Consider the following 22,952-nt stretch of genomic DNA (forward strand, 5'->3'; position numbering starts at 1 on the left):
TTCTCTAAATAAATAAGAAGGGAAGGAACTTGAATCATCCCACATCGGCCAGAAAAATGTTTTTTTTCTTGTTATGGAGAGCGACCCAGAAGCAGATAAACAGGGCAACTTTCAAATGCTAACATGAGCTTCTCATCAATGAAATGAATTACAAAGTTCTGTACGTGTTACATTTCACCTATGTATCCCTATACATGTTTCTCTCTCTCTCTCTCTCTCTCATGGTTGAATGTGTAGTATCTGTGATTAACAACAAAACATTTATGGAATTCAAGAAAAAAGTTTGTAACTGTAAATCAATTTATATATCTTGAAATCGTCAGAAAAACCTGTCAGGAAGCAAGTTCAAACTTCACAAGAAAACTGCTTGGATGCCAAAAATTGAAGGCTGATGATATCTGAACTGCAGTGCTGTTTGAGCTCAGAGGTACACCAGCTTGACATCTCACTCACCCATGTCAAGGAAACAATTTCATATGAACTTCACAAGCTGTCAATCCAGTCATGCCCACAATGTGATCACTGATTCAAATCTCTCATAGCATGACTGCTAAGAAGTACTTCAAGTGAACTCTTGAAAATTCAAGCCTAATTTTTCTCATTATGCAAAATCTGGAACTTTCCAAAGAAGTTATGAGCTGTGTGAACACCAGGAGGGAGAGCCATTGTTCTGCAAGTGTGGACATGGCATTGGAAGCACCTTACTGGAAAATCCTGAAACAAATTCACACTTCCATGTCATGGATGGAGCTAAGCCAAGAAGTGTGACATTTTTAAAGCATATCTCTTCAAATATTGCATCCTCAATGCCCTCCAGTACGGGCGCTTTTGTTGAATTTAAACTGATCACATTACTTATAAAAATACCCTTCACTTTGGGGACAGCTTTGGGATCCCATCCTTCATCAGGGTGGTCATTAGAGCCTCTACTGAACCTTATGGGTATCTTGACTCTCTCCATGGTTATGTTGCTAAAACTGATATTTGCTATATATCCCCCTCTACCTTTATCTGATTTTATACGCACCCCAGCTGCTGAATCCCAAACATGCAAATCCTCAACAGTTACATTTGAAATTCCACCGGACATCTCGCTACCAATTCCAACCCCAGAACATGTCGGGGTAGTGCCGGAAACTCTCCTGACAATAATGTTGGAGCTCGGCCGAGACATGGTGATACCATATTGATCCCAACCACTCTTTACTGCTACAAGATCATCCCCACTCTCGATATAACAGTCTTCAATACATACATTGGTGCTTGAGTCTGCACCATTAAATCAGAAGTTAAAGCTCAAGAAAAGTATGTTTTACTCTCTTTTTTCTCTAACAGGACTGGTAGATAAGAAACTTAATGCAATGCAGAGTACAAAGATTGCAAGAATAGAAATGACATAACATACCTGGATCTATACCATCTGTATTTGGTGCATTGGGAGGAGCCAAGATTGTCATGTCTTTGATAACAACATTACTGAAACAAATACACAGAAAATAGTTAGTACATCTAAAGCATAACATGTCAAAGTAGCAGGGCAGAAAAACCAAGTGTATTCTCTCTAATTCATATGAGATTGTAGTGTTTCATCTTCTATCACAAGCTCTGAATAAAGATTAGCATGCAGTAGGGGTGGCAATTTGCATTCGAGTTTCGGATTCATGTTGTGTCGATACATGAGTATAAGACTATATAGGTTAACCCTAACTCGCTAATTTCATATTGGATTCGCAGCAGGTTTACTGGTCGTGTGAAAAATTGTCAGTCTTAAATGTCGTGTGTCAAGTTCGGGTCTTATCGAGACAAAAGTATAAGATTTTATAAGTCAACCATAACGCAACTCAATTTTAACCCGTTAATTTCGTGTTAAATTCGGGTAAAATTTGTAGGTTATTTCAAAAATTGCCAGCTCTAACATGCAAGGATGAGGCTATATCTTCTGGGACACTGGGTGAGATAATACAGGGCAGCAAGCATGGTTTCGCTATCTTACATTAAACCAACATGCCTATATTTTTAGCTCAAGAGAATTGGATCTTATATTATATCGCTCTTGGATATTACTAACCAATAAGCAGCATCTCAGGTCAACAAAATTTTCATGTACAGAAGAAATAGAAACAACATGATAGGAATAACTGGGGACAGGAGACACTGAACCTGCAGTAAACGGGATGAATGTTCCAAAAGGGAGAATTGAGGAAAGTGAGATTTGAGATGAGAATGTTCTGAGAGTTCATTAGCTCAACCAGGTGGCCTCTGGTATGCTCCAATGTTCTGTTCCACCAAAGTTCCCACCACATCCTCCCCTGCCCGTCAATTGTTCCCTTCTGTCCTGCAAGACAGCATGTGTTCAAACATAAATAAATAAACATATAATCTCAGCAGTTTTAGATATACTTCATAATTTTTTTGTGGAATGAAAGATTGTAGAGATGCAGAAAAATTTTGCACACACTGTTGCCAACATGTATAGCTCAACAGCACCTACATGGCACAGCAGCAATTTGAAGTAAACCAAATGATACGAACTGAGAGTTTGGTTGCAACCATGACAAATTTCAATAAACTGACGTGAAACCTAGTAAAATAATTTGAAAATTAGTTAGTTTTTTTTTTTTTAACTAAAAGATAAAATAAAATAAAAGATGATTATTGTGCTTCACTGATAAAAATAAAAATAAAAGTTACATAAAAAAAACACTCTGCAGTTATCTAAACAAATCAATTTATATAAGCCTGATATCATATCCTGGGAAGTTCTGCTGTTTCCACTAGTATTCATGATTCATTAGTTAAGCTGTCTACTTACTATCACAGAGAAGTCGAAACATAATGACATGGAAATAACATGTGTCCACACAAATGATTAAGAGTGTTTGTTAATTAAATATAACATAATTTTCTTGATAAATCCAACATATTAAAAAAATGATTTATTTTGTTCAACACAATACTCAAAATAAGTCCTATTTTTTGTCCCATGTATAAAATGATTTTCTTTTTTGGATAAGTAATTGTAAATTCATTAAAAAGTATAAGGCGCAATCCAAGTACGTAAGAAATATATAAGAAAGAAGCCTAACAAGTAGTGGAGAAGATATCTAAAAAAAGCATGAAGATTTGAAAATTTGAAAAACTACAATATCAGGCAGCAGCCTTAAAGAAAAAATTATTTAATTCCACTAAGGTCTTCTCATGGTCTTCAAAATTATGACCATTTCTTTTCTTCTAAAGACACCACATTAGACAAAGCGGAATCATGATCTTCCAAATTGTATCAAGGCAAAAGATCTACCACCTTTCTAGACATAAACAATATTCTAAAAGAGCACATGCAATCTCACAAAGAAGTAGAAGATGGTCTATTAACTCCTCATTGTTCGTACTCATGCAACACTGCTCAACCGCAATAATATTATAAAATGAAAGTAACATAAGCATTTAAAAAAATAAAAAGAAGATGTGACATTTCATTTTTATATTACACATAACAAAACTATGCATCAAAAGGGGGGAAAAAGAAAAAGGTGGGTAGCATACCTGTAATTACAACATTAGTGAGACCATCTCCATGTATAAGGCTTATGTGTCTTCCTCCTAATCTCTCTCTCCCTCTTCCATAAGAGGGCAATGGCTCTATTATAGGCCATTCTTCCGGATCCTATAAATGATAAATACAACAGAAAAAAAAAAAAAAAAAAAAACCAAGATGATTTAGCAACTTGCTGAAATATAATCAGAAATATAGTTTACTAATTGACCACCACTTTTCGTGTTTAAGCTTAAACTCACATTACACATATATGATAAATTACATATCAACCACCACTTTGGTAAGTGTAGCAACCCAAGACACCAGTAAAGTCAAGAATAAGATTTAGCAACTTGCTGAAATATAATCAGAAATATAGTTTACTAATTGACCACCACTTTTCGTGTTTAAGCTTAAACTGACATTACACATATATGATAAATTACAAATCAACCACCACTTTGGTAAGTGTAGCAACCCAAGACACCAGTAAAGTCAAGAATAAGAAAAGCATTATTAATTTGTATTAATAATAGAGCCGGTTGTTTAATTATAAGGACATAAATTTTTGTTAATTATAAACGAGGATTTGTTTATCAGAAATTATTCAAATGTAGGACTTGTCTTGGAATACATGAAAACGGACGGCCAAAAAAAATAATAATAATTCTGGTGGGTCCCTTTAGTCCCACATTTCCACTTTCCTACACCTTGTCCATAGAAGTACACGCATGAGCACGACAAACATGACGGCCTTTCCTTTTGTCTCAATCCAAAGTTACCGCCCCTTCGCAACAAATCATTCCATTGTGCTCCAAACAGTTAATGCTATATGTAATATGCATATAATTTTGTGTATTTAAGTTACTCCATTTGTAATTTCAAATAATAATTAGGGTTTAGCCATTGAATTGTCAAAAATCTTTTCAAATTTCTCTACCATGATTGTCACTATATTAAATTTTTAATTTTTTTTAATCTCCTTCATCAACTAAAATTTTTCGTTGCATAAGTATTTTTATAAGGAAAATGCTAAGTGTTTTTCTAATGTTTTTTTAGTGTTCTTTCAACTGTAATGTGGCTTTTAAAATGAAAAATATTAGGTATTCTTCTAATGTTCATCTAGTGTCATCCCAACTGTGATATAGATTTTAAAATCACCAATAGAAAGTCAATAATGATAATCTCAAATTCAACGATAATTTTAAAAAGCACATCACAGTTGGGAGAAAATCAGGAGAATACTAGAAGAACACCTACCATTTTCCTTTTAAAACTATCGTTAAATTTGAAATTATTATTATTGACTTTTAATCTATTGGTGATTTTAAAAGGCACATCACAGTTGAGAGGACACCAGGAGAACACTAGAAGAACACCAAACATTTTTTTTTTATAAATACCGTTAAATTCAGGCCAACTCATTAATCTTTAATTTCTTCTTTTTTCTAAACCAAATAGAGTATTTTGATAATTTTGTCAAGTTTTAACATAAAAATCTAATGGAGAGAGCATTAAAAAAATTCAAAACTCGATACACTAAATTGAAAAAAGTTGAACTTTTTAAAAGAACATTGAAAAGTGATGGTAAATCAAGAGGTTAAGTGAAATTTTTCCTAATTATTATTATTAATGTTTATTCAATCTGATTATAAATACTGTTATAAAAAAGTAAATATAAGAATGAATACCGATGATAATTATTCCATATAATGAATATTGATAATGAAATATTCAGAATAATACCTTAAAAACTGTTCAAAGTATTTAGGGTTTTTTCATACGTGCCTGGGAGCCAAGAATCACAGCGCCCTCTTGGAGAAAGAGGGTGAAATTACTGGTGAGGTTAAAGCTGCCTGTGAGCCACCTCCCCCTCGGCACGTTCAGCTGGGACCCACCTTTCTCGCCGAAACCCTGCATGTGCCGTACCGCCCTCCGAAACGTTTCGGTGTTGGACGTTTTCCCGTCGCCAACTCCTCCGAACTCCGTGATAGACATCACCACCTTTCTCCTCGGCACGGCCCCGAAAAACCCGGCGCATGTCCTCGGGTCATCCGCGACGTCACAGGGTCCGGTCGACCCGGATATCAACCACTCCGGGAAAACGGGTCTGGTTGAGAATTGGACGAGCAGTATCGCCAGGAGCGTGAATAACAGAATCAGCGGCGCCCATGAGGGTCTGACAAAGTTACCCGTCAGTACACCCCACAACGGTTTTGCGGAGTTCATTTCTGAAGGGAAAGAGACGTTTTGTATTGGTGGTGAATGGAACAGTGCGTGTTAGGCACCGGAGAGGAGATTTGAAGGTGGGGATGGAAGAAAGAGATCAAGGGGCGGTGCGCATTGCGCGTGGCGCCTTACAGTAGTGTGGGGTCCGGTTCGGAAAGTTCAACAGAGATCCATTCGATTTGTCCGGTGTGGACGCACGGTTGATGATCGCATGCGGACAAAACTATTTCATAAAGAGAGTTGGCCACTAGGATTCGGAAATGTTTGTTTCTTACAGCGTGGTGGAAGATGAGTGGCTGTGATGGGAAGGAGAGGGGATGCTGTCGACGCGTTGGACTTTTTTGGGTGAAGGTGGTGAGAAAGCAAAAACAACCGCTCTTCACGGGGGACTTTTGGGAATTCGATTAATTTTTAAAAAAGGGTTTTGATAAGACGTGCGTGGTGGTGGATGGTTGGGCTGTAGTGATGAATGACACGTGGTATTTCAATACCACAGAAAGGGCAATTCTCCAAGTGGGAGTTATCATTCCCTCGGCTTTGAGTATATTTTGTGTGTACATTGGGGTGATACAAATTGTATATCATACAATATTTAATTGATTAGCCGTGTCTACAAATTTTTCTTATTATTAAAAAAATCTAAATCAAAATTAGGGGCAAAGTGATAATTAATGAATGAATAGTGGAGTGGGCTCCATAGAAAGGCTCACCAGAAGAAAGTCCAACAAACGGTATCAAACCCAAGAGAAGAGGCCCAATGCCATACGAATTAGCCCCAGCTGACCCAGGCCTGCAAAATGAAGAACAAGCCTCATATCACTCCAGCTGAAAAGTCCCGTAGAGTATGGAACGAGTATCGTTCCCACCTAACTCACCTTCACGATAAATAATATTTGAAAAGTAGTTAAAGAGATATGTCAAACTTCTAAATCAGAAATAATTAAGGTAGTTCCGAAAATCAAGGACGCGCAATCTTAAAGAGGAAGGTTGTAGAGTCCTCCCATGACACGACAAAATGCCCTTATCTAATCCTAGCCCCAGCTATAAATACTTAGGGGCTAAGATTCACAAGAGATGTTGATATCTCTTTGCTCTTTATACTCTTACGCTTATATTCTGATTATTCAATATTATGTTGTGATCTAATCTCTAACTTAGACACTAGAGGTGGAACAGCAACTATTTCCCCACTTTGTTTCCTGAAAAAATTATAGTATAAATACATACATAATAATCTGACATTCAAGACCTATCTGTGACATCAAAATCCGCTAACCTATGACTAATCTTCAGTTGTAACAGCAAGTACTTAGGTAGCAACATCCTCCTGCCGAAACTCATCCTCCTCGACTCGCAAGCTAGAAAATTATTCACATCTTCAACCCAACAGGTCAGGACCACAAAATATAGGAAAAAATAAAAAATAAAAAGCAAAAAGCATAAAAGTCCACAAAATACTATCGAAGGAAGGCTGCCGGATGATTCTAGCCAGAAAGCGAAAAAAACCATGCGCAAGCGCATGCAAGTCAGCATCCGCCGCAAGGTCACTGGAATCAAAAGCAACAGGTGCCGTTGGAAGTAGATGGGGCTGGTGCGCGCGGTTGAGTGACGCGTGTCATGACAGAAGGACGTAGATTGAGCCTGTAATTAAAAAAAAAAAAAAAAAAAAAAAAGAAGAAGAAGAAGAAGAAGAAAGAGAAGCAAAAAGAAAAAGGCGGAGGGGAAGAGTCGGGGAAGGGAGGGGGAGAAAAGTTCTCCCCCCAAAAACCTACTTTTCATATCTTAGCTAATTAGTCTCTATAACCCCATCTAACAGCTTATTTAAAATTTTCTTTATCTTATTAAAATAATTTTTTATAATTTTTATTTATTAATTTCACTTAAAAAATCATGTCCACAATAAAAACACCAAATAAAACAACCGATCACGATATCGGCCATCTCCAAATTAGAATTCCTTTTTTTTCTTTATCTAAATCACAAATCGTCGGATAGAGAAATTATGGATTTGAAAATTGCAAATTGCATAGTACCTCCATGGACCTGCGGCACTATAACTTTCACTCTTTGCTCTGCATTCACATTGTCATCTGAACGATATCGTAAAGATTAAGCTAATAGGACTTTAATACCATCTCACGTTGATACAGACTCAAACTCTATTTTAATAAGTGAAGCCCAATACATAAAATATTTAATTTAAATGGAGAGAGACCACTTATCTCAAAATCTTAAATAAACAAAAATAAATAAATTTAATTATTTAATTTATACTTTATCAAATATGAGAATCTACTCCCACTTCACCGAATAGTCAAAGCAAAGAAGCCTTTTGATTAGCGAGTTTTTCAAAGATCATCAAAGGCTTGAGCACCAAAGCAAAGATAAGGGAAAGGAACAAGAACAGGGTGAATGGTTCTGTAAAGAAAGTGATAAATGAGAAGAGGAAGAAACAACAAAGGTTAAAGAAAGAAAGAGAAAGACAGAAATGAGAAGATGAAGAAAAAAAAAAGTCAAAGAAAGAGGTAGAAAGTTAGAGAAATAATTAAGAGTAAAGTCCTCTTAACCCATTCAAATTAACTCTCTAATGACAATCTATCCCACAACCTATCAATTGCGACAATTTATCCCTTAAACTACCAAAACAATGACAATTTACCCTCCAATGTTAGTAAAATCACTAAATTACCCATATAAAATTTTCAATAAGGCAAAAATACCACTAAAGTTTTGAAAAAACTAATTAAATATATTTAAAAATTAAAAATATATATTAAAAAATTAAAAAGGTTTGGGGTGGCCGAGCCACCCCTGAAAAGATGAAGAAACAAAAAAGGTCAAAGAAAGAGAGAGAAAGTTAGAGAAATAATTAAAAACAGATGCTCTTCGAGTGTGCTGCTGTTTGGATTTCATCGTTTGCTGCTTCAGAATAGTGTAGTTGCTGTTAAAATTGATTTGAGTTTGTTTTGCTTTCGTTTAAACTGTGAAGAAATTTGTGAGTCTAACTCATCTTATATATAAAACCAGTTCAATAAGCGAGGGTTGTTCATTCCTTATAAACATGCTCAAGATCTTGTCCACAAGCAATGTGAGATTATTTCTCAACACCCTCCCTCACGTGCATGCTAGTATTTTTTTTAAAGATAAATTTAATCACTTATTCATTACTTTAACACTCTCCCTCATGTGTGGACTAAAACTCGATTTTAATAGGTGAGACCCAACACGTAGAATATTTAATTTAAATAGGGTGATTTGACGGAGTCAAAGTTTGATCCCATTTGGCTTTAATACCATGAAGAAATTCGTGGACGTAATTAATCTTATAAAACGATTCAATTAGAGAGTGTTACTTATTCCTTATAAATACGCCCAAGATCTTATCCACATACAATGTGAGATTATTTCTCAACACCCTCTCTCACGTGCAGGCCAATTTTTTTTTGGTTCTTATCATGAGATAAGTAGTGTGTGCCCTATTTGTTCTGTGCTAAGCTTTGAGTTTGCTACTGCAGAGTCGAACGTGTGTTTTTTCATCATGTCATTGCCACGACAGCTTTACAACAACTAACAGATTCTTTGTTCTATCATGACAAGATGGAGGGAGAAGAACTAAGGCCCACCAACCACCCCTTGGCTAAAATGGGATGGTCAGACCACCCCATTTTTTGCCCCAAAAGGCCAAAAAGAAAAAAAATGGGGGGAGGGGGTGAGGGGATCGGGTGCACCGGACCACCCCCAAGGGGTTAGAGTGGTTTCGGCCACCCTATGCTTGCGGTATGGGGTGGTCGAAACCACCTTCCCCCTTGAGGTGGTCAGGCCACCTCAAATGCACCCGTGCCCCCTTTTTTTTTTTTTTGGCCAAGCCACCATTTTAGGCAAGGGGTGTTTGGAACCACCGATCTTTTCTCCTCTTTTTTTTTTTTTTTTTTTAAATATATTTTGCTTGAAAAAAAAATAAAATTTAATGCCCAAAAAAAATTTAATATTGAAAACTGTGTACACTTTTTACTGCACATGTGAGAATGGTACTGTAGTTGGAACAGTACTGTTTCAGCTACAGTACCGTTCCGCGCGGTTAGCAAACGGAGCCTAAGTAAAACCATTTATGGGTTTTTCAATTGGGTCCTGAAAGTCAAATGGGTCGCAGACAAACCGACTCAGAACTCGATCGTTGTGCACTTCTGCTCCTCTTCTTAATGGGCACAATGTCTTTGTCCCTGTTTGCCTCTATGTGGTTTTCAATAACCCCAATAGTTGTGCCACTTTCTCAACAAATGGCGGTCAAGAAGGAGGAGAAGAGGCAGAGTGTTGCAGAGGGATTGAGCATTTGGAGCTTTGGTGTATGTGTGGGGGTGAGGATGGGCCTTGTGCTTGTAGTGTTTGTAAGTATATGCAGTGGTCCTTGGTTTTCATTTCACATGAATAACAATTGCAGTGAATTTACTCATTTCTCCTTGTCAGGAGATAAAGCGGTTATGTAGCTTTTATCAAGAGTACATTAATATACATAATTGAACACAACTCTGCTTCAAAAGCCTAAGTTAATGGGCTAAAGTTCACTTAGGTATATTAAGTACTCTTTTCTTTTATATTTTCTCAACGTACGACTCAACACTTACAAGTGCACTCACAATACTCCTAAATTATTGATAATCATACCTGTTTCAAATTTTTCATTTTCTTGTCAGGCTTTCTACCAATTCAACTGTATTGTAATGCAATCGGGCATGGAGTTTTGGATTCAATTTAATTCAGTTTAATGACCCTAACCTCTTATGATCCTTGATAAAATGAGTCCCAAGACGTCAAACAAATAGCTCAACTACAACCATCAGGGTCCCAAAAAAGCCCCAAATAGGTAATTAGGATCCTCTTCAATTCATTTGAACGGGATAATATCTAGTTCGTCATATTGAAGGGGTATTTTTGTCCTATTAAAAAGTAAAAAGACAAAAATACTTCTTCAATATAACAAAGTAGATACTCTCCCGTTCAAATTAATCGGAGAGGATCATGTTTCCTAAATAGGGCCAACTTCTACTTAAGCCCAAGGAGGCCTAAAAGAGACCTAATATAAGGTATCTTCTCTCAGTTTTGTGCCCCACTCCCCCCACATTAAGACACTGACTTGGGCGTTAGAATGCCTTCAGTTTTTATGACCCCAGGCCTACTGACGACCCTTAGCCCCATCTTAGTTTTGCAGTGGACAAGCAGTCTAATCCGTACGCGGCCCGAAAAAATGAATTAACAATCCTGTCTCAATTTCCAGATTACTTTGGTTCTTGTTATTGAAGCTGTGATAGAGAGTCAGATCATGGTTGAGAAAACAACAAAAACAAACATAATAGAGCCAATCAATTAAAACATCAGCAGACTGTTCACTTTATTAAACATCATATATATAAAATTGCCTTGCACGTTAAACGGGAAATACACATATATGCCATATCTATGGGAATCCTAGTCAGGAGCCACAATTTTTCTTTAAAGCTCCCAAAATAACAATTATTTCTTAATCATTACGCTTAATCAAAACAAGTAACATATATAGCTAGACATGAACATCACCTAGTTGGATATCCTTGCCCTTCAGAGGAACATACTCCCCACGATAAACCTCCAGATAATCCGCCAACGAAGACTTGTCAATATTTTCATGGTGATATGATTTGCAGACGAAGTAGATAACCGTTTGAACAACAAGACCAAAGAGAAACACCGTGCACACTAAGAAAAAGCAAAGAATCCCGATTGGGATGCTTATTCCCATATTTCTTCTCGCCATATTTAGAACAACTAAACTCTCAAACAAAAACTCAACTCCCACGAAAAAAGTAGTAATCGTCAAAAACAGGGCAACCGCAGCACCCATCTTCCCCTTTATCAATCCCCTGCTCTTGATCATGGCTTTAATCCCATACAGATCCTCCAAAACTGATATAACGCTTGCCAAATGCCAAACGATGCTGATATATACAAACCCAATTACGTATAAGATGACAAGAGCAATGAAAATTGCAATTCCAATCTTATAAAATCCGTAATAGCGTGCCCAGAAGTAGAAAAGTGAAACCGATACGAAGTTGTAGAGCAGAACAAAGGCGAAGCTCCAGAGGAAAGTGACCATAAGCCTCTTCCAAACCCTGGGGACAACGCTCATGATCTTCTTGAAGGTGATATCCTTTGCTGTGTATATCGATGCGATGGTGTAAACCACTGCGGAGGTGGAGAGAAGGGAGAGGATGAGGAGGAAGGTGAAGTAGAAGGCTTTGAAGAGCCAGAAGGCGGCCCATTCGGAGGAGATGATGTCAGAGAGCTTAGAATATGTTGGGGAACCCTTTAGCGTGTAGTCCAAGGCATTTTCGTTGTTGAGGATCTTGATGAAGAGGAGTTCGGTGACTTGGATGTGAGCAAGGAAGATGAAGGAGAGTGGGAGGATGAGAGCCAGAGTGATTTGGGTGAAGATTCTCTTCCATGTGAAGATGATCTTGAAGGACTCCTTCAAGATCCCAAAGAAGCCGAGAAATTGTATATCTTCTTGCTCTCTGTCCATTGTCTTCTTTTTCCTTGTTTGCAGTGGGTTGGGGATGAATGGGGGGAGCTTTATAAATTGTTCATAGGGTCATGAGGACTTGACTTCAAATTGACAAATTGCCCTTGGTCTATCTTTGAATTACTATAATATTTCCATTAAGCCATTAAGCAAAAGCACAAGTGATCAAACTTTAGGTTCTATTTGAAATTTGTTTCAATGGCTTCAATTTGAAACAATTTTTGACATTTTGCTCGCACGAAAAATCAGTGATCATAACAGCGATAATGACTGGCAAAAACTGAAAATCTTCCGCTGCGGCGAAAAAAGAATTGTGACAGAGTATGTGAGAAGGAGAAGCTAAAACTCAAAAAATAATTTACAATTTTTTTTTTTTTTAAAAAAAAGAAAAACCTATTTTACAGAGATTAAAGAAGATTTTCTGATTAACCGAAAATGTTTTTAGTTTGGCCACAGTTTTTGATTGTACCAAACATTGAAAAAAAAAAAAAAAAAAAAAAAGAGCCTCATGGGAGAATTTTGACAAATTTAATTAAGAAAATGATCCGCTTTTAAAATCCAATTATTATCAATGGGATTTAGGTACCGGTTAGAAATTTGAATTGTTGGCTCAAATGGTTATATTTTGTTTGTTTGTTTATTTGTATTTTTTTTTTATTTTTCGACATATTCACACAAATAGAGAGAATGAGAAAAATAATTGAACTAATGACATTCGCTTTATGAAGCATAATCTATAGTCCTTGGGCTCAAATGACAATTAGTAAAAGAAAAATAAGGAAAAATTGGGTGGCCCTTAGCTAAGTACATATGCCTAATTGAGAAATTTCTATGAAATGGGAAAAAGGGTGAATTCGTAGTTGCAGTTGAATTATGGCCCCATTCCAGTGGACCCATCAAAACCCAAGTAACAAAGACAAGGAACGTTCCTGTCTATGCACCGAGAATTTCGTGGACTTTTCATGGAGTTGACCAGGTCAACGCGCTTCAACTTTGACTGACATGATTTTCTTCGGCGCCCCAATTTCTACACGTCTATTGGCTCTGATCACATCTATGGTCTATCTCCCCCTGGATAAAGATGCGCGGAAAAAACACGACAATAATTGTGGAATTGGGCACAAAGTTAATAAGTATCTGTTTGGTTGTCGAGAAAGTTCGAGGGAAAGCCAAGGAAACTGAAACTCGGATTCTACTGTCTTTTGCTCAGTAGAATGGAAGACACGCGCTCTCCTGGGCCCCAAAAATATGTGGAAACCAAATTAAGAAGTACAATATCTTTTTTATTCAGACAACATTATTCTCAGAAAACTGACACAGCATAAGTTCTTGTATGACAAAGGAAATGAGCTTAAATAATCCTCTCAAATTATCACCATATTGTGAATGTTCCTTCAAACTATCAATGGTGTCAATGTCTCTCCTAAACTATCAACAAAATGTCAATATCAATCAAGACTAGGAGCTACCAATTTAAGTACAATTATTCTAATCAAACTTGAATCATGCAAAATAGATCTTTGGCTTCTCTTCTTATAGGTCCGCTTAAACAACGTGACAAGCCGCAAATACTACGTAAGCCTAAGACTTAGGATACGTTTACTTCGATGTAAAATGGTTTTTAGAAAATAATTTTCGCATTTTATGGTGTTTACTGCGACGTAAAATAGTGGTCAAACCGAAAATGATTTTCGTTTGACCAAAAAGCCTTTACATTTTTAGGAAAATGGTTTACAGTTTTTAATTTCGTAAACCATTTTCCCTTGCTCATTGACACCCTAAACCTGATGCTCTTCTAATTAGAAAAAAAAAAAAAAAAAACCGACGCTTTCTCCTTCACCTTCACTCACAGCTGCAGTCTTCTCCTTCAGCTTCACGCTCAACATGCACAAGCTGCACAGCTCCTCTCTCTCTCTCTCTCAGCTTAGCTTCACTTTTCAAACCCGACGTAGGTACTCTCATCTCTCTCTTTCCTTGTTGAATCGTATGTATGGAGCGATTCAAATCTACAAATTTCTCTTGGTAGGAAGGGAATTGATGACACTTAACTTCAAATCAAAGTGAGTGGCATTGGTAGCCGGCAACACTATACATGTTGGTGTGTTGGTAATAGTAGGTGCAAACAGCTGCCTAAGGGACTTGGGTGGACGTCGTTCTCCCATCTTAGCAGACTTGCCGAATCAGACTCGGAAATTTGAGAATTGGTAGGTGAGTTTGGTGGCTATCTTAGATATTCTCTCTCCGTTCTTTCTATCTCGGGATCAAAATTAGTTAGCTCCAGATTTAAAGATCTACGACCAAACATACAAATAGGAACTAGCAAACTCAAAATTGAACTGAATTAAATTATACTAATTTAACTAAACACAATTGCAAACAGAAATTAATGCAAACAGAAACTAAAAACTCACAAAAAATGACCAAAAAAATGGCTAAAATCTACGGAACTGCTGCAGATGCTGCTCACTGAGTAGGTGCGCTCGAGTGCAGGTAATGTAGGATCAAGCGCCTGTGCGCTAATCTGTAGGTGTGATCGAGCTGATGATCGTGCGCAGGTGCGCACAATTCAACTATCTGGTGGAAACATCTAACGGGGATTTGTTGCTACTACAGAGGTTCTTCGAATCTTTTCTAGCTGGGGGCAAGGTATGACCGGTTATTTTAAGGTGCACAAGCTAGTGCTAGATGATGAAAGTGGAAGAGTGGTGGAGCGGGTGGAGGTGAAGAACATAGGAGATGATGGATTGTTCGTGGGAGACAACCAATCTATATCTATTTCAACTTCTGACTTTTCGGATTGTCGGCCTAACGGCCCTAACTCCATATATTACACCGATGACTACATTACTGCATATGAATATAATCCAGATGTGCTAATTGACATGAGTATCTTCAATTTAGAAGACGGAAGCACTAGACTACACTACAAACCAATTCCTGCCCACAAGAATTTGCCTCCCCCAATTTGGATACTGCTGTTAGAAGACAAAATCTAATCAGATCAAGCATATCCTGGCAAGGCAACAATCCCATGATTTCTCCTCCATGTTTCATGGGATTACATATTACTTTCCATCAACAGACCTACAGCATGTTAGATTATATTATTTCCTTTGTTAGAATATTTTATATTTCCTTCTTTAATTTCTAATGTAGGGTTTATTTCTTTCCTTATGTATTTTAGGGTTTAATTTGGGTTTCTTGGTCACTAATCACTGTCTCTCTATAAATAGAGACTTACGTAATATTGATTGGTAACAATGTATATACAAGATATACAAGATGTAGCCCATACGTCTCACTCCGCTTTCGCGCTCTCTTTTACTTCTCTTTTATATTTTAGTATTTTAGATTTTATATATATTTCTACATGGTATCAGAGCTATTGGCTTACGTCAATCGATCCAATGGTCCTGTTCAATTTTTTTTTTCTTTCTGGTAACCTTCCTTTCCTTCACATCACACACTACTGGCACAACGCCGGTGTCCATTCTTCTCAACCACTCCCGGCTCAATCAGTTGCCCACAGCGCCTTAGCGCCTTACCTTGGCCGTTAGAAGGACCTCTTTGGCACCGTCAAGAAGATTCTCGGCACCTACGTCTCCATCGGATGCACCGTCGACGGCAAGGACCCCAAGGACTTGCAACCACAGTCTGAGATCACCGACAGCAACGCCCACCACTGCCTTCCATAGCCCACTGCTAGCCGTGCCTCATGACAAAACCACCGCGTCGTCCCTACTGGCTGTCGTCCATCAACCCACCACCGCCGGTTCCATACAAATCCACCACCATCAATCCACCTCATCTTCGGCAGTCCAGAACCTTCGCACCATCACTGTGCTCTTCTCCTCCACCAGGCCGCGACCTAGAAACGTCAATCAGACCACGCTGCTCAGCCACTCCTTCTTCTCCTTTGTCTATATTTTACATGTTTTTCAATAAACAACACCATCAACAAACATCTCCACAAACACGTCTCCAGATTCATGCACAAAAGATCCAATTTGTTCAACTCCATCGCACCTCCATCGGACGTTCTCGAAGTACCTTGTGCCAGTGTCCTTACCTCCATCAGACGTTCCCAGACTACCTTGTGCCAACGTCCTTTCCTGTACCAGAGACCTTCCTTCCATCGGACGTTCCCGGACTACCTTGAGCTGGCATCCTCTCCTCTATCGGATGTTCTAGGACTACCTTGTGCCGGCGTGCTTTCCCTGTACTGGAGACCTTCCCTCCACTGGACGTTCTCGGACTACCTTATGCTGGCATCCTTCCTTCAAGCCACCTCCGTTGTAGCACAAACCACAAATTTGCCAATATGTAGAGAGAGATAAGAAAGTAGAAGAGAATTGTCGGGTATGCAAGAAAAGAGGAAGAAAGAGAAAGTGGTATGTGTTTGCACATGGGATGTTTGTTGCACATGGTAGCCGAAAGGTGAGTTAAAAGTGAGAAGAGAAGTGATGGGAGTCATTAGAAAAAAAAAAAAAACAAAAACAAAAACAAAACAAGACAAAAACAAAAACAAAAAACCATTTTTTTGACCTTGAGGTAATATCCAAAACCCAAGGTTCATTTCAACCCATAGTTTGTCAGTTTCAATATAGCCCATTGTTGGCCCAATGTCTTGGCCTTGTGGTAATACCAAAAATCCAGGCCTTTTTCATGTCTCTCGCCTAGGTAACAACCAAAACCGGGCTCATTCAAGCCTTGTTGAATCTTGCCATGGTGGTTTATGGCAAGATTCAATCAACAAACTGCCAATTATTTTTTGTTTATCAAACTAAAGGAAGTTCTTACCATCAATTTGCAAGGGAGCGTTAGAAGACAAAATCTAATCAGATCAAGCATATCTAAGCAAGGCAACAATCCCATGATTTCCTCCTCCATGTTTCGTGGGATTGCATATTACTTTCCATCAGCAGACCTACAGCATGTTAGATTATATTATTTCCTTTGTTAGAATATTTTATATTTTCTTATTTAATTTGTAATGTAACGTTTATGTCTTTCCTTATGTATTTTAGGGTTTAATTTGGGTTTCTTGGTCACTACTCATTGTCTCTCTATAAATAGATAGTTATGTAATATTGCTTGGTAACAATGTATATACAAGATGTAGCCTATACGTCTCTCTCCGTTTCCACGCTCTCTTTTACTTCTCTTTGATATTTTAGTATTTTAGATTTTATAAATATTTCTACAATTGCCACCTATCTATGTTGCAAGGGAAATAATGTTTGACCAATTTTAATTGGCATATATACTTAGATTATGCTTTTTCTATTACATTATGTTTGAGCATTATTCCAATTGTTTTTCTATTATATTTGTTGGTGTTTCACTTTATTGTGCAAATTTATTTAACTTGCAAGTGCACGAATCGTTTGTAGTTTAATGGATTGTAAGTGCGAGATTGAACCCATAGAGAATTCTATTTTTGAAAGATCAAATTATATCTAAACTAATTTTACCCTAACCTAGTTCCAAAAGAGTTTGAATTTTGAGTTTTGAAAATTAAAGGATAAACATAAATTAAATAAAATAAAACAAAAGATAAAGACTAAGGTTTGGGAATCCACACTCATCGAATCATAACAACATACTCCATGTTCATCAATATTTATCCGAAGTTTTCACAATTAAAATCTTAGATATATTTTACTATGCTTCAACGGTTAATCAAAACCATCCCATGTATCCATTCATTGCACAAATCACTAAAAGAATCCAATATCAATTAAATCATCAGATGTATCTGTAAATCACAAAAGATATCCAATTTTAATTGAAACACCTAATGTATCCGTAAAACAAATCACAAGGGATATCCAATTTTTAGCCAAATAAAATCAAGCAATCAACTGTACTGAATTATTTCAAATCATCAAGTATATCCTTGAATCACAAAAGATATCCAAGAATCTTTCAATCCAATTGAAAAGAAGTAAAACAATTGAAATATAAAACTCAATAAAATCGGATAAATAAAGACTTACATAAAAGTGATGTTGTTCTTCATCGGTGAGGCTTCATACCCAACCTTAGTTGGAAATTTAGCTCCACATAAAAATAAAATCTAAACTTAAACCTAAACTTAAAGAAAAACTAAACTAAAGAGAAAAGCGGTAGAATTTTGCTCTCTGGACTTGTGTATCTTTTCTTGAATGCAAAGAAGTCTATTTATAGGCTTAAGAAATTCCTAGAAGCCCTATTAGACCTAGATAATTCGGAGGTCTGTCTCCCAGTCAAAATAGAAGTCTGAAATCGGAATAAGATTCATCCAGATTTGTGTCCTTTTACTGCGAGTCAATTTTGGCATAGTAGCCGTCCAAATTAGGAAAATTCTATTTCACAACGAATTGTATTATTTTGAGTCAGCTTTCCAATGCCATATCAATCACTTGAATCAGATATTTGAGCGGAAAGTTATGGTCAAAATACTGAGATGTATGCAGAATCTGAATTTGAATCCAATCTGAAATTTTATCAAATCTGAACTTAAGCCAATATGATCTTGAATCCAATTTAACATTTTTTTGGATTTGGTTAAATTTAACCACATCATCTAGGTCTTCTCAAAGTATGATTTCTTTCAGACTTCATATTTTTCCCTTTAAAGCTATAGTTTTTCTTCAACAACCTACAAAACACTAAAAACACAAAACTAACACAACATTAAATAATGACACAACTAAAGGATTAACTAATGTAAATAAAGGGGTCCAAATATGAAATATTTGGTACTTATCACACTTCATTCTAGATATTGAATGAATCATCATAAGGTGGGCAAAAAATTGCATTTTTAAAAAATTGTGATTTGAAATGACGCTTTTTTGTTTTTTTAATATGAAAACGCACAAATTTTAAAAGTTAAACTGCGATTTTAAAAATTAATTCACGATTTTGTGGAACACTTTACCACGTTTTTAAAATTTACTTTTTCAAATCGCACTTTTTGAAAATGCAATCTCAAACAAACCCATAAGATGAATCTATTTATAAAAGACGTTTTTAGTATAGTTGGTCTTTTTATTTAATTATTATTATTATTATTTAATGAAAGAGGTCACTCCTCACTGGTAGGACATATCTCGCTGATTTTTTTTCCTTAGATTGACGTTCCTTCTATAACGATAAGTATCCCAGACCGCACAACAGATTTGGTTTTTTATGTTGCAGCATGTTTTCGTTGATGACTTAAGTGCTTGCTAAGTTTTTAAGTGTATAACAGATTTGGTGTCTTCTCCTTTTTTGCAGTGGGGCTTTCTAGTTTTGGTTTATTTTAACCGTTTCAAAATGTTCGATTTGAAAAAATAATGATTTTAAAACGTAATTAATGAAAGTGAAATGATAGTTAAGTGTTTGATAAAAATGCAGTTCAACCAATAAAATCGCGTCGTATGTTTTTATGTGCAATCTAAAACTGCTATTGTTTTTTTATTTTTTCCCAAACACACTCCCAAATGATAAAATTTCCACAATTTTATTAAAAAAACATACTTTTGGTGTGCGAAATCGTGGGCCAAACGAAAATTTCATTTCATATCAAAGCTTGATAAACTTTTCCATATAAAAATTTCATTTCCTTTTAGTGGATTTTAAGTTTTCTTGGACCTGTTTGCAGTTTGTGGGAGGCTTTGATGCGGAAAGCATGAAGGCTTTTGAAGAACTCAGGAGCCGTGTCCATGCACAGGTGGACTGTAATTCCTTCGTTGACTATTCTAGCTAGCTAGTTATGTATTGCATAGATTGAGATATTTAAATACATTCCGTGGTAAAACGATTGGAAGGTTTTTAGCTTTGTGTCCAAATGAAGACAGAAAAGGGAATGGAAAAGAGAGCATGCATTTATCTTGTCGTCATCACAATTGCCGTCGATTTATTAACCCCAACTCATTAAAAGTTTATGGTGATATACTAAGGCTAATTACGGTAATCGATTCATTCTACAATTGATATAGTATTATTGTATAAACAATTAATTCATTTTAATTGTTTATACAATTAAATCATTATAAACAACTAGTTCATAACCTGCACTATGTACGAGATTCTTCGTTATAATTTAATTTTAAAATTTAAATGCATCTTTATTAATTGTACAGAAAAGAGAAAATGAATATATGTGTAGGCTTAATTACTAACACTAAAGGAATTAATATAGGGAATAAATAAGATAAAACACAAGAATTTATGTGGTTAACAAGAAAAATGGTGTAGCTTCATACGTGACTTCTCAAATTGTTAAAATTGATATTTGATTGCGTGACGTCTATAAAATGATTCACCCTCACTACAAAAAAAGCAGGCTCTCCCAGGGCCCAAAAAACGCAGTGGAAGAGAAAAAAAACGCCGGGAATTGTATTCCCGGCGTTTGGTATTAATGCCGGCTTAAACAGCGTCGGCAAAGCTATTTTCCAGCGTTTTGGGCGGCCGCTGGTGAAGAGAATATAAAGGCCAGTGTCTTCTACAAATGTCGGAGAAGGATTATGTGCTGACGTGATTTGTCGACGCCAGCAGAGGAGGATGCCGTCGTTTTCTGTAAACGCCGGAGAAGGAAGTTGTGCCGGTGTTTTCTGCAAACGCCGACACAACTCCTTCTCCAGCGGTTGCAGAAGACACCAACATCCTCCTCTGACGCCGGCAGATAAGGATGCACTGGCATCTTCTGCAAACGCCGGAGAAGGAGTTGTGCCGGCGTTTGCAGCTCCGGCATTTGCAGAAGACGCCGGCGCATCCTCCTCTACTGGCATTGTCTGTGATTCTACTTGGCTTCATAAGAAAATAAGTTCCAAATGCTTTTTCTTCATTTTCTTTTTATTTTTTATTTTTATTTTGGATGAATAAGCACCTTCATTAAAAGTAAGACAAACCAAATACAAAGTATCACCGAACACAAGCCCTTCAAAAGGCATAAAACAAAGCCTCACAGAGGCTGAACACCAACAAAACAAAACACAAAGCTGCAAAACATACTAGCAGCATAACAAAACAAACCAAATCATGAACAGAAAAACCAACTAAACCAGAGGAGACCAACCAGTAACTATATAACCAATATTAAATAAGCAAGTCTGCTGGTATATTCCATAAAGAGCAAAGCACAAAAATTTCCCCAGTTTTTGAAAACTTCACTTTTCTAATTACTCTGGTTCTAACTTCCCACCGAATTTTCTTCAACAATTGCTCCTCTGTTTTGGGATGTCCTGCATGCTTGAGTTCATTTCTATTGCAGCAGATGTTGTAGACAACAGACCCCAAAGCCAAACGACAAAGCACAGCTTTAAAGGTTTTAATACCCCATTCACTGCACCCCATTTGCAAAACCTCCTCTCATATTATAGGAGAATTAGCTATTCTGCATCTAGACAAACAGAACCTCCAATTTTTCTTCATTTTCTTTCCGAGCTTCTGTTACACTAGCAAAGTACAAGGCTATGAGGCGAGTTGATATGTGGCGTAGCCACATATGTGGGTGCAAAACCAACGTACAGATTGCCTCCCAGATTTCCTTGAAATAATGCAACAGAAAACAAAATTAAAAAACATAACAGAGGAAATCAAAACCAATGCAATCTAAAGTAATAGGAGAAAACCCTTCAATTATCATGTCCCCACACACTCATCATGCAATCTCATGGACCTGTTGAGAATGCTATGATCTAGTTCATGGCCTATTAGAATTATAAAAAAAATTAACATATCAAGACTTACGACCATAATGACTCAAGCTAGATCTATAACATTAGAAAAATGATTCCCCTCTATCTTTTCAAAAACTCTAGACCTTTTTATTACAAAATTAAAATAAGATTATAAAAAATAACAAAAATAAAGTAAAATAAGTTTATACAAGCCGCACTTAATTTCACTCATTTAACATTCAAGCCTATATTTCTATTCAAACTCGGTTCATTTAATAAACAAACCAAACTCAAATCTAGTTGATCAAAGTTCGAGTTGTTTATAAGCAGTTGGGTTCATTTAAAGCCCTATACACCAAGTTTCAACCAAAAAACAAATCTTGTTCACAACCATATCCAAATCCACTACATTACATGTATTAATTCCAACTAGAGCACCAAGAACCCATGTCATCAAACAAACAATGCAACTACACATTTTCCTAGCTATTACTACTCATTTGAAGCCTAATTTCTGCGGTCAGTGGTCCCTGGCCTAGCTGAGTAGGAAAGCACAAAGAAACTATTCACTCGACTAAATATATTATATGAATAGAATTATATTTATACCTTATTTAAAGAGAGACATACCACAAGATCACTTTCAAAGCTCAAATAATTGAACTGACGCAGCATCTCCTCAAACATAACAAGTGAATAATATGCCTCTCCAGAAAGCAACAGCAATTTCCTCAAAAACATCTAGTTGCCTACTGGTGACAACACTGATGGCAGACTGTAAAATTTTTCTAGTCACTGGCAGTACCCTATTAACATGTTTTTGAAATCCTTTCTTCATGACCTCAACTAGTAATCCCAAGACCTGTACCAACACATTCAGAGACTCAACAATAAATATTATAAAACAAAAGAAAGCAGATTGAATGAGCAGCAATATTTATTAGGATTTCTTACTAAAGGCCAGGTACTTCTCAACATTGAG

At 36.7% G+C, this 22,952-nt stretch overlaps 2 protein-coding genes across 2 annotated transcripts; both read right to left on the bottom strand.

Moving 5' to 3' along the window:
* Positions 1-109: 109 nt before the first annotated feature.
* On the bottom strand, positions 110-6,262 carry LOC132166040 (probable polygalacturonase). The gene is made up of 5 exons (XM_059576781.1): positions 5,324-6,262; positions 3,544-3,664; positions 2,161-2,335; positions 1,406-1,476; positions 110-1,269 (listed from the first exon to the last, which is right to left on the bottom strand). The coding sequence occupies exons 1-5, from the start codon at positions 5,762-5,764 to the stop codon at positions 632-634; spliced, it is 1,446 nt and encodes a 481-aa protein (XP_059432764.1). The 5' UTR covers positions 5,765-6,262; the 3' UTR covers positions 110-631.
* A 4,861-nt stretch (positions 6,263-11,123) lies between these two features.
* LOC132166033 (uncharacterized) lies at positions 11,124-12,338 on the bottom strand. The gene has a single exon (XM_059576774.1). The coding sequence runs from the start codon at positions 12,318-12,320 to the stop codon at positions 11,319-11,321; it is 1,002 nt and encodes a 333-aa protein (XP_059432757.1). The 5' UTR covers positions 12,321-12,338; the 3' UTR covers positions 11,124-11,318.
* Between the last annotated feature and the right edge of the window lie 10,614 nt (positions 12,339-22,952).

The sequence above is a fragment of the Corylus avellana genome, chromosome ca11 (assembly GCF_901000735.1).
Source record: "Corylus avellana chromosome ca11, CavTom2PMs-1.0".
Lineage (NCBI taxonomy): Eukaryota > Viridiplantae > Streptophyta > Magnoliopsida > Fagales > Betulaceae > Corylus > Corylus avellana.

What these genes read in the sequence shown, in the direction of transcription:
- LOC132166040 (XM_059576781.1), bottom strand. Translation starts at nt 5,764, where the DNA reads ATGAACTCCGCAAAACCGTTGTGGGGTGTACTGACGGGTAACTTTGTC. An exon ending in CTGTGATTCTTGGCTCCCAG is followed by an intron (nt 3,665 to 5,323) that starts GCACGTATGAAA and finishes TATCATTTATAG; the next exon opens with GATCCGGAAGAATGGCCTAT. An exon ending in ATTCATCCCGTTTACTGCAG is followed by an intron (nt 1,477 to 2,160) that starts GTTCAGTGTCTC and finishes TATTTGTTTCAG; the next exon opens with TAATGTTGTTATCAAAGACA.
- LOC132166033 (XM_059576774.1), bottom strand. Translation starts at nt 12,320, where the DNA reads ATGGACAGAGAGCAAGAAGATATACAATTTCTCGGCTTCTTTGGGATC.